This window comes from Neopsephotus bourkii, unplaced genomic scaffold (assembly GCF_033783945.1).
Source record: "Neopsephotus bourkii isolate Nb327-2 ecotype Australia unplaced genomic scaffold, CSIRO-AGI_Nbou_v1 NB_1749, whole genome shotgun sequence".
In the NCBI taxonomy this organism is placed as follows: Eukaryota; Metazoa; Chordata; class Aves; order Psittaciformes; family Psittacidae; genus Neopsephotus; species Neopsephotus bourkii.
In genome coordinates this window covers 6,898,697-6,915,222 of record NW_026902223.1, presented here as the reverse complement: position 1 = coordinate 6,915,222, position 16,526 = coordinate 6,898,697, and the positions used below count along the sequence as shown (strand labels likewise).

At 46.3% G+C, this 16,526-nt stretch overlaps 2 protein-coding genes across 4 annotated transcripts in view; one reads left to right on the top strand and one right to left on the bottom strand.

Annotated features, from left to right (window-relative positions):
• The window catches only part of TMEM94 (transmembrane protein 94), a 47,825-nt gene extending 46,254 nt beyond the window's left edge, over positions 1-1,571 (bottom strand). Inside the window, exon 1 of the mRNA XM_061377118.1 lies at positions 1,428-1,571. The gene's annotated coding sequence lies outside the window, so the exon portion shown is untranslated. The remainder of the gene's footprint in view (positions 1-1,427) is intronic.
• Positions 1,572-1,798: 227 nt separating this feature from the next.
• Positions 1,799-16,526, top strand: part of GRB2 (growth factor receptor bound protein 2) — a 59,005-nt gene continuing 44,277 nt past the window's right edge. Inside the window, exons 1-3 of one of the 3 annotated variants that reach the window (XM_061377144.1) lie at positions 1,799-1,915; positions 2,035-2,143; positions 15,207-15,421. In XM_061377144.1, the coding sequence (XP_061233128.1) occupies positions 15,344-15,421 (78 nt within the window). In that variant the 5' untranslated portion in view covers positions 1,799-1,915; positions 2,035-2,143; positions 15,207-15,343. Of the gene's footprint in view, positions 1,916-2,022; positions 2,144-10,149; positions 10,304-15,206; positions 15,422-16,526 lie in introns of those variants that run through there. The other 2 variants (XM_061377145.1, XM_061377142.1) reach the window with 2 other exon arrangements.

The window sequence follows — 16,526 nt, the reverse complement described above, 5'->3', positions numbered from 1 at the left end:
GCAATGTGTTTATTTAAAAGGTTATGGTTAAGAGCAGTATTATATAAAGTGTTTTAATGTACTTATGTGAAAGACAACAAAGAAATACAAGGTACTACTTTCAAGAACAGAAGATACCTTGCATAAAGGCATCACAGTGTAGCTATTTATGTGTATGTCTGTATTGAACAGGCTTCTTAGAAAGCAAATTTAGTTTGCTTAGTAGGCTATTCAAATCTGGCTATATTTGAGCAGGCCCTGTAGTTCAGTGCAGTACAGCCCTTTTTAAGGAAGCTTGTTTCTGTATAAACATGCTCTTTTAAGGAACCTAAAGTGTTTCATAGAGGTCGTGTGCCCCTATACCATTGCACCTCCTTGCATATGAGCTGTCTGTTCAGTTAGGAACTTATTCTGCAATTGCTAGGAGATAATAGGATTTTAAGCAAGCACAGAATAACTGCCTCCTTGTCTCAGAAAGTTAATGCTGTGTACTACTTGGCAGTGGCCTTGGGGAGATAGAAGGGTTCTATCTTGGTAACTTTTAAGACGGGTCAGAGTAGCTTAAAGAAACTCTTCTGTAGCACAGGCTGTCCTGTGAAGGCTCAGTGAGTCTTGTAAACTGTGTGCTCCAACACTATTTGCTCCTCTCTAGCTACTTTTTAGGTAGATAGTATCATCTAAGACAAACTTGTATTTATGTAAAGGGATTTTTACCTGGGATTGCTAGGCCTTTTCTTATCAACCACGGCCTGTGTTATCCTGATAGGAGAAAGCTCCTGAACAACAGACAAACAGCGGTATCATAATCCAAGAACTGCATGGATATCACAGCTTTCGGAAGTACCTCACATGGATGAATGTCTGAGGCAGAATGCAGCGTGCCATGAACTTCTGCTGAGCAAGACTGCGATGAGGTAGGAGCAAGAGTGAAGCAACCGGCTGAGCCGAGGAGTCCAGACAAACTCCTAAAGGCTTTTAAGTGGGAATTTAGGGGCAGCCCTAAAACCTTTACGCGGAACACAGAGCTGCAGCCGGAGCACCCAGTTCGGGTCAGCGCTGCCGGGGCTGAGGGGCCTGGCGGGGGATGCGCTGCGAGGCGGAGCGTGTCCCTCAGCTGCTGGGGCAGCTCCGCCGGGTGCGCTGAGGCGCGAACACGTGTGGGGGCGGCTGTTCTCGGTCTCCTTCATTTCCTCTCCCTCACAGGCCGCTCCGGAGCGATGCCAAGAGAGGGTGCGTGAGGGGAACGGCGCTACGCGGGAGCCCGGGCCCGAGGGGCGGCGGGCAGCTCGGCGGGATCGCCGCCGGCTCTGCCTCGGGCCTCCCCCGCCATGGCGGGCAGCCTCCAGCCGACGTGGGGATCCCGCTGTGGGAGCGGCCGGCCCTCCCAGCGCCGCTCTCCAATGGGACGGAGCCCGGCCGCGCCCCGCCGCCGCTCGGCCCGTACTCACCAGCCGCGCCGGGCACTCTCGGCGGGGAAGCCGCTCGCCCGCCGGGCCTCCCCCCGCGCCGCCGGGGCCGCCATCAGGGTCACTGGCAAACGGGACGTCACAGCGCTGGGGGACCCGCGATGGGGCTTCGGGGCGGCCTCAAGAAGCTGGTGTCTGGTTGGTGAGATCCCGCGCGGCCCCCGTATGCCGCGCGCTGATTGGCTTAGGCGGGGTGGCGCGCGAAGCCAAGCATCCGCCCTGCCGGCAGGTCGGGGCTAGCCCTGAGGGGAGCCCGGGTGGGCTGGGGAGCGGCGGCTCAGCCCCGGCGGCAGCGCTGAGGGGACCGGGCGACACAGGAGCGATCCCGCTGGCTCCCAGGTGCTGCGATGCAGTCGTAGGGACGGTGCTGAGAGCACTGAAGTGACTCAGGAGTGAGGGGAATGCGTGAGGGGATGAGGAGAGCCCAAGAGCGGCCTGAGGCGTCATCCCCTTGGCACAGGCAGGCCGAGGTAGATCCCCCTGTCACGGGAGTGTGAGGGAGAAGGGGTGTCCCTTTGCCAGGGCTGTGCCTCCGCAAGGGGAGGGTGACACCTGCAGATCTCCCTTTGAAAAGCCACTTTTGCCGCAGGGTAACCAACGGGCTGGCAGTCTCTAAGGTACCCTGAGGTGAACGCACACGCTGGGTGCCGGATGCGCAGGAAGCCGCCGTGAAGCGAGCACACAAACGTACCGAGCCGGTAATCTAACGAGAAATCTAAGCCACTGCAGAATCTGGAAAGGAAATCAGAGGTGTGAGGCGGAGATGGCCAGTTTCTGTGCCTCTGTGCAGAGATTTGGGGGTTGTCTTCTCAATTCACAGTGGCTAAATCGAAAAGATGCATGTTCCTTAGCTGTAATCCCTTTCCTCTTCCTGCAATTCATTGCAGAGCGGGTATTATCCCAGGTTGTGATGCAGCAGTTCCCATGTGAGATTTTGCTTTACAAAACTGATGATCATTAGTGTATTAAGCTACAGGTGCAGCTGTTTGCGATGTTACGGCAATAAATTGTACAAAGGCTCTGCACTGTTTTCCCTGGAGATGCAGTTTTGGATGAGGAAGTAGTGTTCTGGGAGTGTACTTAATATTCCTTTGAGACACTCTACTTGCATGGTGTCTGGAGACATAGAGAGTGCAGGAGTGTGGTTTCAGCTCTTTTTAAATGCAGTCTAAATTCTGGTGAGGAGAATGGAAGCCACAAAACAACTGCTTTTCCTGAGCTTGTTATCCAGAACAATTCCCTAGAATCAGTTAACGAAGAAACCCCGCAATTCTTAATACACTTGAGTGACACTCTAAGTGGTTTTGGTTTAAAATGGCAGGTCTGGGGAATTTTATGGTATAATTTAGAGATGAAATTACACCATAAAGAAGGGGAAGAGGATAAATATGTTACTGGAGTTGTAATAAGATGGTGTGTTGTGCAGTGTGCTGCATGAGCATTTTTAGTTCCTCTTTATATTGTTCCATCCCTAATAAAGTATACTTAATAAGTAGAAAGTTGTATTTAAAGGTCAGAGTAGAGATACATCTTCAATAGAGATCCGGAGTCTGGACTGTTTTCCCTCTGACACCGATCCCCTGTGGGTTTTGAGCAAGCCACTAATAAAACCTGTTTTCACTCACAAGTATGGTGTGGATAGAGTTTCTGTCAGTGAGATGTGCCGTTATAGGAGCTGATATACTGGACCTTTAACCTAGTTGTGCTTTTATTTCCTCCTTAATAAATCTGATCTACCAGTCTCCCTCAGGGTGATTTAGGGACCTAATGCTTGAAGAGCGTGTTGAGATTAAGTGAAAAACACTATCAAAAGGCATTATTACCAGGGTGGTTGGAAGAGCAGAAACACCCTTGAATTGGATAACATGGCTATAGCATCAGAAATAGGACAGGTATCCAGAGAGCACTTTTCCTATGTATTCTAGTACTAAATGGCAGAGGGAAAGCTGAAAAGGCAAATGCTGTAAAGTACTCAAGAGGCACTAAACTGCTCTGGGTTTTGGATCTTAGAACCTTGGTGTAGAGACCTGTTCTACAAGCAAGCAATGTCTCTGTTTTTTTGATGTTGGGGTTGTGAATGAATGCTCTAAATCTAAACAAGATAATGTTATCTCTGCATGTATGGGTGCTTTTTCCACATCCTTGTACTTCTTGGAATTGTTTCACTGTGTGAAAGCCTCCTATATCATTTTGGTAGGGAGTTTACAGAAAGGAACCAGCTACTGCAAACCTCTCTGTATAGTCTGAAAAAGCTTAATTTCATGCTCCCCATGTCCTCAGCGCAGGGATATACTGTCTCCTCTTGGGACCATGACATATGTGCCAGAGACATGGCTCAGTTTGCAGTAAGCTTCCGCCTCTGGCTTTCAGTGCTTGACAGATCCAGGAGAACTATTTGGCCTCCCTGCATGTGCCTTTCAGTCAGTGCTCATCAGTGCGCTGCTGTGGGTAGAACAGACATGAAAATTTGAGTAGGACCACTTTAAAGCAGGTATTGTATGCAAAAAAAATATCTTTTTTTTCCTTTTTTTTTTTTTTAGTTAGTTCAGCTCTCTGACAAGATGAAGTTGCATTTTTAATCAATATTTGAGTAGAATTTCTGAACAAATAATATATAAATTGGTGAAAAAATATCATATTGTTTAGGTAAGGCAACTGTTGTGTGTTTGATTCCCCCACCCCAAGGCACATTTCATGATAAATGCTAGGAACTGACCATGTTTCTAATATGTCTGTAATGATAAGAGGAATTAAAAGGGGAAGATTGATACAAAGGCTGAGGCTTAAAAAGCAGTAGTTGAGCTGACCAACACCTCTACCAAAGCTGAAGAGAAGATAGTATTTCATTTTAGCTAAATGATATTCCTTACCAGCTCCTGTGTATTATTTAATAAATAAGGGAGATGTACCATAATTCAATAACTAATTATAAAAGACACTGCATTCCTCAAAAGAGAGAGATTCTGCCTTTTAGTAACAAACAGCATCTGCTTTGTTTTTCTCCAGACTGAAAGGTAATTGAACTGACAATTTCAAGCTGTCCTGAAAATGACAGACGACTGAACTGGGAGTAGGAAGAAAGCAGAAGCTCTTTTGTACTGAAGAAAGGGGAGATGATACACTATAGTTGGATCTGGTTCCCTTTTACAGATGTCTTTCAGAGGTTAAGCAGCTCTGAGTGACCTCAGCCAGCACTTTATTGTTGAATTTCTTAATGTTAGCAATGGCTGTTACAGTCCCAGGTAGAGCAGTATTTCCTATGTTGTCATTTTTGTAACTATCTTTTTCTTTCTTCCCTTTGTGACCATAGAAACACATGTGGTACAGAAGAGAATCTGCTTTTATTACATTCTTCCCAGCTCACTGGGAACAGATAAGACGAATAGTTTTGTTTTGGACTGTTTGTTTTCTGCTTAGTTTTGAGGCTAAGCTGACTTTTTTGTTTGCTGGTCTATAAAAGTCAAAATAGTCCCTGTTTGTCTCACATGGTGATTAAGCTGCTTCACAAGTGCTCTTGAGATCTGTAAAATGGTGACACTATTTCAGCTGTTCTGTCTGGGTCACAAGCACCAGCACATTTACTGCACTTGGACAGATTCACAGAAACAGGCAGTTGTGGTAACGTTTCAATATGTGTGTGAGAAAGGCAGAGCATTAGGAGTGGTTTGAAGCACAGGGAGCTGATGGTTATAGCAAGGCTCGGGAATCAAGAACTAGGAATTTTGTTCCTAATGCTGCTGAACATTGTTGTATGGCTTTGGGCAAGTCCACTCTATCTCTGCTTCCCTGTATATAGAATATACTCTGTACATGTTTACATCTGTTATATCCCTTTGATACTGCTTTTATCACTAAGAAAACTACAAACTAAAATGAAACCAGCTAGCAAAGCAGTTATCCTCAATCCATTCACTCTCCTGCTTTCCAAAGAACAGGCACAGAAAACACATCTGGACAGGCTTTTTCCATAGCTTTGCTGTCTGAGTCTCTAATTTGTGCTGTCACACAGTGTTCCGGATACAGGCATGTGGGTAAATCCTTTATCTAGACAGGAAACCTAGATCTGGAATTAAGGTTTTAAAGAACCTCTAGTAATACCAGTTAAGCCTATAAGGCTCCATCAATAGGCCAAGCTTGTTTGGTGACTATTTTAATACTTAATTATGAATGAAGGCAGTTTGTTGCCTTTTCTGTCTGCAGGGAGTATCAGTGGGTCTGTTGCATCTGGGCTAAGACTAGCACATAGATACTAGGTTTTCTCAAAGTATTTAGCATCCTCCTAGAGCAGGTCAAAGTCATTGCTCTTTGATTGCATCAGGCATGTTTGATAAAGCAACTTCTACTCCAAGACTCAATCTTGCAAATGGGATAGTTTTGGATTTTAATGGTTCTGGCATGATTATTACACTGAGGCCAACATGGGGTGATGTGAGAAGGAAAAGGCAAGAAAATAATGTTCATGCAACAAATGTCAACAGCACCATTCCCAGCATTGTCTCCTTGCTGTGCCTACATTCTTGGCATTCAGCTATTTGCCACACCCACTTTATTCCTGTGTATCTTGGAGGTATATGGCGAGTCAGTCCCCCTACAGCTGTCAGGACACTCTTATGGCATTACATTTTCAGCTTGCAAGAAAATTGATCAGGGCTATCTTGAGTTAACTACATCTATTCTACATTCCCCCACAGATTCTCTGCATTGTTTTCTATGGGAGGAAGCTTTCTATCTTGGTTCATACATCAGGCTGCTAATATACAACTTGGGTAGCACATACATAGTGCTGTGCTGTGTGAACTGCAGCAATATAATACAGAATCACAATGTGAAATTTTGAGCATCTTCAGTTGTGTTGCATGAGTCAAGGGTTTGCTTTGAGGAGCTAAAAGAAAAAGATCGCTGTAGTTCTTTGAAATCAGGAAATGTCCCTGAGGAAGAAAGGTGTATTAGTAATGTGGTTTGGTACAGTTATTGTGCCAGATGCCATTAAAAAAATCATTGCAACAGACAATTCCATAAATTGGCAATTGTGAATTGTAATTCATGGTAACCACAGATCCTCATGTCTGAAGAGAATGGACTTAGGAACAAAGGCTACAGAAAGGATGAAATGAGTTGCCTTGGAGAGCTCTAGCCAGGGAGGCTTCCTCTGCCTGGGGTTGAGCAGAGATAGAGACTGAGGCACATGGAATGCAGGTTAAGCCACATCGTTGTAAAGAAATTGCTTAAGTGTTACAAGTTTGTCAGGGAGCTGATGGGCCTATGAAACACCAGTGCTGGTGAAGCAAGGACTTCCTCAAGGCCAGAGGTTCCTTCTGTTAGGTCTGGGATGTGATGACAGTTTCCAGCCACCTCTAAGCAGTTCCTACTCATTCTCAACAATTACACCCACCCTGTTTTGTCTTTGATACTGACAGTATCTGAAGTACTCAGATGTTGGGTTTTTCCTCTTGATTGATTAGATGCCTGAGAGAATTTGGTCTCATACAATTTTGCATCAAGCTAACATTACAAATTAAGGAACTGCAAGTTAAGGATCACTTTTATTCTCCATTCAAGCTTGGGTTTTTCTTGTTGCAGTCTCTGCTGTACCAGAGAGAGATGATTTTCTTTTTCTGGTCTCTTTGCGTCTTGCACTGTCACGAGACAGATCCTGCTGTAGTTGAATTTGCTCACAGTGCACAAAGAACAGAGAGACCACAAGGCTCCTTCTTTTACTACTCATTCACAAGCTTTTAACTGGTGTTTGCCAATAGAGAGAACAGATATGAATCAAAGCTCGAGCAAATATTTTCTGACTATGAACCCTCTCTAAATTCAAAAGCTCTCCCAATAGTTTCTAGCTGCTCTTTTGTTTGAGGCAGAGGCCCCTGGGCTCCAATTTAAGCTCTGATGCTTAGTTTTCAAAACCACCTTTGAAGTTGCATGTGTTGATGCTCTCAGCAAGTGGGAGTGAGAGGTCACTTCTTTCTTCCTTTGAACGAAAAGAAACAGTCTAGAATATCTTCCTGGTTATCATTTAGTTTCTTGCATCAGCCCTACAAAGAAGCACATTTACTGTGTACAGTAGCATTGAGATGGTGGTTAAAACTAGGAATATATTAATAAGATCTCAATACATGCCAGAGTTGCTGTTACGCAGAGAAGTGCATTACAACAGCACATGCTGAGTTCATGCATTTGCTGTGACAATGCTAGAAAGTTAATCTTTAGATGACATAAAGTGGGAGCTCTGAGTCCTAATAATGGAGAAGTTTTCACAATAATTGAATGGCACTGCAAGGGGTTGGAACTTGATGATCTTAAGGTCCTTTCCAACCCTAACTATTCTATGACACAGACATTCGTGGAGCAGAGTTTAGAGACTATGACAAGAGATGTGCTATCACTAGGGTTTGTCTTCATAACATTTGCACTAATGTAACTGCTGTTACTAATGTTAAACTTCCGTTTATATTATCTGTAATTGTTGTCTTAGGCAGTACCATGGCATTAATAGGAATATTCCAAGCAGAAACAGCAAATCTTGAGTGGCTGTTTATACAAAACCAGTTTTTGATTAATATTCTGATTAATTGATAGCAAACTGTGGACATTTATGTCTCCAGACTGCTCTGAGAAGTTTAGAAAGGCATCCAGAAGACATGTCAGACACCAAGATTTGTCTTCCTCTTAGTACTTAAAATACTCTGAGCTAATCTTAGATTATACTTTATCACCACAAACTCTCATAGAAAATCCAGGCTATTCCTAGACTACTAAAACCATCTGAAATTGATCCTCTAGCAAAACAATGTCTCTGTTGCCTTTTCCACCCTAGCTTACAGCTATACAGGATTTTAGCCTCTGCTGCAGTGAAGCTGCCTGCTATTTGCACAGTGAGTTGTGTATTTTTCTAAAGCATGAATGTGTTTGCAAGCTGGGGAGACATTCTACATTAATTGCTTTGCAAGCGAGTACATCTCAGCAGCTCCTTTATTGGGAATATCTTGCTCTGACCACTTTGATCTCTGCTATTTGTAAAATGTGTTGCTTGTTTGATTTTCTAGGACTGCCCTTTTAAAGTCAGGCAGCTGCAGGCTCCTAAAGTAGCCATCATTCAACTGGCAGCTGTTGGCTGTGTCTGGCTCTTCAAGTCCAGCTAAAAGTAGCTGCTCTAGGTTTTCTGAGATGTTCTTTAACTTATAGAAGGCTTACTAAGAACTTCTAAATGCTCTTTTTGAGGTCGTACATGAAACCAGAGAGTCTGTAAGCCAGTTACTGGGGGCTTGGAGTGGTCTTGGAATCTAGCTCTGATTTCATCAATCTTTGTGTCACCCCGGATGCATCACTTCTGCATCCTCAGAAAGAACATCTGAAACATCTGTAATATCCTCAACTTCTATAGCTCCAGTTCCCCACCCTTTCCAATTTTTGAGTGAAGTACTGGGAGAATTCACACTCTCCCCCAGCACCCAAATTTGGCAATAAGTTAAAGCCCCTTAAATACAATGCTGTTAAGAAGAGGACCTTGCTAAGGGTTTTAACCAGAAATTTCATCCCAAAATAACCTCTCAGGAATCTTTATTGAGCATTTAGAATGTGAATGTTAGCAGACAGTGTTTGCAGACCATGGTTTTAAGCTGAATTGCACAAAGCAGGATATATACTCTGATGTTATTCTCAATATGGTTGGAACCATGACACCCCCCTGCAGAGTACAGCTAGGAAGATCAGCCTGTGTGGTGGCATGTGTAATAGAAGTGGGTTTAATTGGAGGCTGGAAATATGCATCTCAGTCTGCTTAAAAGAAAACATTGATTATCTCTAAATTAGATGTAGTCTTGGTCCAGAATAATCCTAAATTTACAGGAACCTGGATGTGAATCCTGTGGCTTGCGTCTCAATTCTGTGTATTTGCTGTGCTCTCTGTTCCAGTTCTCACATCTTTTTGTGGGTGGCAGAGTGGGGAGCAACTGGAGGGGAAAACCCCAGAAGTAGCTGGCTCATCCTTTCATTACAGTTGTAAAAGCCTCCAGGTCAGAACCGAGCTTTCTAGAGCCAGGGGAAAGCTGCTTTTATTCTGTAGCTTTATCAAGGAATTAGGACCTGGTGCTTATCTGAACAACACCTTTACTGTGTGTTGTCATTAGCCTGTTTTCAAGCTCAAAGAACATCAGGAGGTTAGATGATTGCAGGTGCAATCTTAATTCTGCCCTTGTGCATATTTTAACTGCGATGTGTGTTCACTGTTGTGTGTTTTTCCTAAAGCCTGACTGCCTTAATCAGTGCTCAGAAGGATGCTAGTTGTCAAGTTATGTCTCTGCCGGGCGTATTTTTTGCTCTTCGAGTCTGATGAGGTCTGTACCCCCAGTGCCCCCTCAAACACAGTGTGAACAAGGCGGAGATTGTTAATGAATCCCTCCTTGCTAGGCTGCCTTGTTTTACAGATGAACTAGGCATAAACCCTGCACGGTTTCACCTCCGGAGCCCTGTACTCATGACCCCCTTCCCCTGGGGATGATGGATACAGACTCCATGCTACTCAGGTATCTCGGCTCCTGCTTATCCCCGCTCTCTTCTACACAGACCCTACTCTTTCCCCGCGACCACTGCTGCGCATGCGCGAGGAGGGCTCTGAGCGCGCAGGCGCCCCTCCCGCCTTGGGCGGTGCAATCGCGCGGAGCGCTGACACGGCCGCTCTCGCGAGAGTTGCTGCGGGAACGGCCGCGGCGGAGCAGGCGGCGGGCGGGGGGGGGCCCGCGGGACGGGGCCGTAGCGACAGCCGAGGCGGCGCTGGAGGGGCGGCCGGGCCGCGTGGGGCCGGGCAGGCGGCGAGCACCCTCGGGCGGGGCGGCGGCCCCCAGCGCTGCGCGGTGGTGAGTCCGGGGGGGGGGGTGTGTATGGAGGGCGGGCGGCGGGCCGCCGACCCCCCTCAGCCCCCGCCCCGGTGCGCCGCGGGGAAGGGCCCTTCCCGGTGGGGGGCCCGGCTCCTCTGCCCTCCACGGGCCTTGCTGGAGCGTGTTAGGGAGGACAGGCTGAGCCCCGGTGCCGCGGCCTGGGCCCCTGGGGTGTTCCGCCTCTCCCCGCTGCGCTCCGCAGGAGCCGCCTCAGCGTTGTCCCTGTTCCCCGCGGCTGTGGGCCCGCGCCCCGGCGGGCCCCGACCTTCCTGAGGCGCTTGTCGGAGTGCGGGTGCTGCGGGGCAGGGCTGCCCCGGGCGGGTGGGGGTTGGAGCAAGGGCCTGGGCTGGAGAGACGTTATCTGCTGGGCGAGATTCGCCGGCTCTCACACGGCTCTGTCCCGCGGATCCCGCGGACGGGTGTTGGTCTCGGGGCGCTTTCCCCGTCGCCGGGCTTGCATGGAGTGTGAGCTGTTCTTGGGGCTTATTTTTAATATTCCCCGGAAGAGTTCCGTAACTTCAGGCCGCTTCCAAAGGTTAAAAGGTTGTGAATACCCTGTAGGCAGGTTAACATCCATCCCTTTCTTTCTCCAAAGACCTTCTGGGTCATGCTTGAGACGTGCGCTTTATGCTAAAGAAGGACATTTTTCTCTTTGCCACCTCTTTCTCTTCAGAACTTCCTGCTTGAGATGCAGCGTTGATTTTGGGGGGGGGGGGGGGGGCATAAGGTTTAACGTGCCAATATAGTTTCAAATGATCTGTAGAAGACAAGGATGCAGTCATGTTAACTCCCACAGCATCTGACTCAGACATCTCTTTATAACCTAAAGAGCAAAATACTCTGTAGCACAGTTAATAACTGGGAGAGCAGTTCATAGATAAATATAGTGTTTAGGGAAGTTAACTCCTTGTTTCAGAAAATACTAAATGCCTGTGGTCGAGGGCCAGAATATGCAGCGTCACAGATTGTTACTGTTCTTCAAACACTGTGGTGCTTGTAATCCATTTTTCTGCAAACTTTGGGTATTGGGAACTTGTGCCAAAAAAGAGACCTTTCAGTTATCATTTCTTATGCTGATTATGTCATGTAGTGCTTTAAGTATTTCATAATACCAGAAAGCTTGGAACAGTCAAAGCTGCTTATACAGTTCAAAACAACAATAAAAAAAAGGCAATAAATAAATTTGGGCAGAGATAAAAGTTTTCTATTACCTGATAAAATTATTTGATCTGATAAATATTGTCTGTGCTTTGTGCTCTAGTGTAGCTTTGTGCTATCTTGACTTGCTTAAGGAAGTTGAAATGTATTAACGTGGTAGATCATTGGAGTGTTATTTATGATCCTGAATGTCTGGACTTTATATGTTGATAATTTCTATTTTACCTCATTCATTTCTTGTGTTTTACTTCCTTATTTGGCTAATGTGAATTAGTGCTCTGCTCTTACCAGTTTTTTCTTTCTATTCTTTTGTGTAGAGCCTGTCACTTAACACTTCTGCGTGTCTTCCAGATGATGTATCCACACATTTTTCTTTCCATCACCCTCTGTAATGTTTTGTCCTACAGCAGCTGATGAAGCCTGGGTCTGATTCTTTGCAAAATCTTCCACTGAAGGGATCTTCTTTCTTCCCTCGCTTTGGCTTTTCTAAACCGTCTGTTCTTCTGTTCCTGCCCATATCACTTTCCAGTGAAACAGTGGAAAGAGAACAATGAGAAAGCTCTCAGTTGCTAGAAAAAATGCTGTTTGTAAGACAGACAAAAAGCCTCCCTCTGCCTGAGTGGCTTTTGAAATATCTGTTGAAAAGAACATGAGAATTGTTTCCTGTTGGCTACCACTGGCAGGTTTGTATTTGTAATTACTTACAGCCCCCCCTCAGCTTCAGTATTCTTTGGTAATCAGAATTTACCGGTAGCTGCATCTGCTGCCTTTGCTTCTCTCCCCCTTCCCAGATATTTTAAGAGCAGAGGAAGTATCTTGCCCCAAATCACAGTAAGGCAAGAGGTGAAAAACGGAGCAATCTCAGTCATTTCTCTAGTGAGATCATCTGATAATTCTTGTGGTGTGTGTTCATTGTGTTCATATTTTGCCTGTTAGTCCTTCATACCGGTCTGATTCCATTTGAAGTCCGTGGGGCTGGGGAACACTGTAGTATTCGCAGTGTGTTGTTTCTCTGTTGTCTGCCCATAGCAGATACCTCCAGCTGTGCCCTCAGTGGGGAGAGATGAGCACAAGCTGCTTCCTTGTAAGCTGATTTTTGTCCTTGTTGTGCAGTTGGTTTGTATTTTAATAACTGTGTCTGACTGTCTATAATGACTTACATGAATAGTGAAAATCATATGCTTTCTGAGTGGCTTCAAGGGAATTGATGTTCGACCTTAACCTTTTCTGACATGTGCTGTGTAAGTATCTTGGCTTAATATTTTCAAAGCTTTTCCCTAATTTGCATGGAACTTCCCTGTCCAAACTGCAGCTACACTTTTGCCTAAAGTGATGTTTAAAGTTTGGTTCTACACTGCAGCTGCTGTTAGCTCTGGTACCTGGAAGCATCCCTCCTTTACATGCTGACAGTGTATATGATGGTGGTAGTAAAGTGAATGCTTGAAGAAAATTGTGTGATGAATCTCTTTCATCTTGAATTGTGCTGGAAAACTTCCCAACATTGTGCTATTGCTAAGCTCAGGGAAATGCCAGTGTAGTTCTTGGAAATGCTCTGTCAGATTCTTTAAGAAAGCTGAGCAGTAACTCCTTCTGTTAAAAAAAATAGTTCTTAGATGCTAATGCAGTGGCAATATTTGTGTATCCTAAAGAAATGAACATTTCCCAACTGGCAATAGTTTCTTTAACTGTGTCTTGAGCCTATCATGTATTCTTTGTTGTGCAACTTGCTGTTGCATTCTTAGGTTTGGAACTTGGGGTTTTCAAGCAGTGTTCCCTTAGCTGATGGTGTTTGTATACCCATGTAGTGATACCCATCTTCAAATGTAGCATTGTGCTGCTTGAACCACCAAGGCACTGCTGCCAGTAATACTTATCCCTTGAGAGGATTAGAATCTGCTGAGGTTTACCATGGAAGGTGCGGGAGGTGTAGGACAAATGTTTGCATTTTCCATTGTTTCACACACAGTTACTTGTTTTGCTCCTTAATATTGCTGTAATAGCAGGAAATCATAAATACCATCAGTTAGCAAAAACAGAGGCCAGGTTACAGAGATGCAGAGGTGAACACAGAGTTGGCAAAGAGAAAATGTCCCCGGTGAAGGAAAACTATTGCTGCTGTTTGTATGAGTGTGCTGTGGGTGTGGAAGACTGACATCAGGACAATGCTTTTTCATCAGCACTGAAACTAAAATGAAGTATTTTTGAATCAACAGAATGTCGCAAAGGTGATGCACCTTTTGGATTTAGTTATGCATGTTGGTCAAATTTGGATCCAGTAGATTTGTTTTCGATGGTTGCAGTAGCAGATTGTTCAGTTGGGATCTCTATGGCTGTTGACAGCCCTGTCAGTCTCACTGACAGTTCAGCAGCACTGTGTAGGAGTACCAGAGAGTACCAGAGAAAACCCCAAGCCCTGCCCACATGGGGACTTCACTGAGCTGGTCTTTTTTTGATCAAAGTAAATCCTGTACATACCTCTTATCCTGCCAGCTTCCTGTGATGGAAATCTCCCTTCTGGGGTTTGCCTCCAGCTTCGTTATTTGTTATGGGCAGCCGAAGGTTGGGCAAACATGGGCTTCGTGGAACAGGAGCATGTTTATTGCTTCTCTGTATTTGTGTAAGGCAGGTTTCTCTCCGAGATGAGAGAATTCTCTTGCCATCTGCTGCCTTTGCTTGTGGCAGGGCTCCTTCTGGGCCGTAACCAGTGACTGAATTAGCAGGTGCGTGGGTTCACTGCTGGTTGTCACAGCTCTTCTGTCTTGAGTTGTCACTGACAGATACCAGCTCTCTGCTGGGCCTTCACAATAGCTTTGAACTTACAGACCTGATTTTCTCCTGATCCTGTATCTTCTCTGCTCTCCAGCATAGCTGGAGTTCGATTATATCCTTCCAATTCAAACCCAAGATCAAGATTTAAGCCTTTCCAGTGGTTTCCCTGTTCCTTGCTGGGTTTGATGTCATTCCTTCTCTGTGCTCCTAAGAGATAAACAAACATCTTGATTTTCATGCTGTGCATTTGAAGTGCTTTTAAAACGTTCTGTTGCCCAAGACACTGGAATTTTGGGATGGATTCATGTTAGAGTGAGCCCAAACTTTTGTCTCTCTGTAATATTATTTGAGGACACTTTGGTGGGCATTTCAGTTCCAGGAAGTTTTTTTTTTTTTTAGAGAGGACCCCCAGAAGCCCTCTGTGCTTTGTGTCACTGTATTCAAATGAATGGAAAAAACCCGAGTTACTGCTGTCGGCTGCATCCTCAGACCCATCCTTCCCGGTGCAGGGTGCGGGCTGTTCCTCTCTGCAGCCGGCGGGGGCTGCCGGGGCTCGGTTCGGTGGCCGGGCGGTGCTGGGGTGATCACAACCGCGAGGAGCGGGTGTCTGCCCGGGAGGGGCGGGCCCTGCCAGGCCGGCTGCCCCGCGGGCACCACCGGGACGCTGCTGCTGCTGCTGCCGCCGCCGCCCGGGGGCGAGGGCCCGCGGCTCCTCCCGGAGGGCCGGGACCGGCTGCGGAGCCGCCTCCCGCCCCCGGGGCAGTCGTGGCGGCCATTGGCCGCGGGAAGTGTCACTCGGTGAGCCGGGCCTGGGCGAGCGGCGGCGGGAGGAAGCGGCAGCCGCGCCGCGCCGGGCGGAGGGAGCGGCGCTGGGCGCGGCCCCGGCCATCGATCCGTGCCACTTCCCCTAATGGCCCGTCTCTTCCTCCTCCTCCTCCTCCTCCCCCTCCCCTAGGGCGGATCGTCCCCCGGCCTCCCTGTATGTGAGAGACGGGGCCGGCGCCTCGGACGGAGCCGGGCCGCGGGAGGAGCGGAGGCTTCGGGGAGCGCTTCCTGCCCACCGCCCGCACCGCCGTTCGCGGCAGCCCCAGCATGGAAGCCATCGCCAAGTACGACTTCAAAGCCACCGCGGATGACGAGCTGAGCTTCAAACGGGGGGACATCCTTAAGGTAAGCGGAGGGCGAGGACTCGGGAGTTCACTCCTTTGCCCCTGGGCTTTTCAGCTTCTCTTCCTGTCTATCAGACCTGACCCTTCTTTGGGTCCCCAGGGAACGCTGCCTCCTCTTCGTAGGATACCTCAAGATTTCCTCAATCCCAGCCTTATCTCTATGAGCAGGACACAGTTTGGTGTCTGTGTTCATCATGCATCCCAAAGTGTCTCATTTCTCTCTGTTCTAAGATTGGAATATCTGAAAACTTAGTCGTAAACATGGTAGCAAATAAGCAGAAGTACAAACTGGTCTCTACGCTGAATTCCCTTCAAAGAGAGGAAACCCCTTAAAGTGATCAAGATCAGTTTAATATTCCTTTCCTTTGCTCCTGCCAGGGATTCCAGTAGCAAAGAACAGTGATTGGATTATTTCTCAGTAGATAATCTTTAGCATCAGGCTGTCAAATATTGGCACTGAATTTTATCTTCAGTCCTCATGAGCTCCAGTGATAAGCTTGTGGCTGAATATTTAATGGATCTGTGCAGATGTAAGTGGATGCTGGAGTGCATTAGAGGAATTCTGGTCTATAGTTTTTTTCAATATTATCAAAGGCTTTTTAGGCTTCATCTTGGCTGTATTAAGGAATTTGATACATATTTGTATTTCTAAAGCTTTATTTAAAAAACTGGATGCAGAACAAGCCCAAAATTTTCTGTTTTGGATAAAACCCCCTAGTGCTTTGACCTCAGTGAAGCAGAGCTCTGAGCTTTGTTGCTCCCACGTCCTTAGAGCCATATTAGAGAATGCTTTAATGGAGCTTCATTCAGAGTCAGTATTTCCCCATAAGATGGGCTTTACCCTTCTGGTGTGATGTATTTTAAGCTGCTTCTTCCTCAAATGCTTTGAGTAGATAGGAGCAGTGTTGAGAGGTGCCTATCTGCAGATGTAATGCTGTAACTCTGTATGTGCTGACAAATCAAGTCTTCAGACCTCAATGGGATTATGCATATGCGCAAGACTTTTGCTAGGGAAGGGCTTGATTTTAACTGTTTCTTGAATATAAGTTGGAAAAAACCCAACCTTTATGGATAAACTTTTGCCTTTTGTAACTGATATTTCAGTA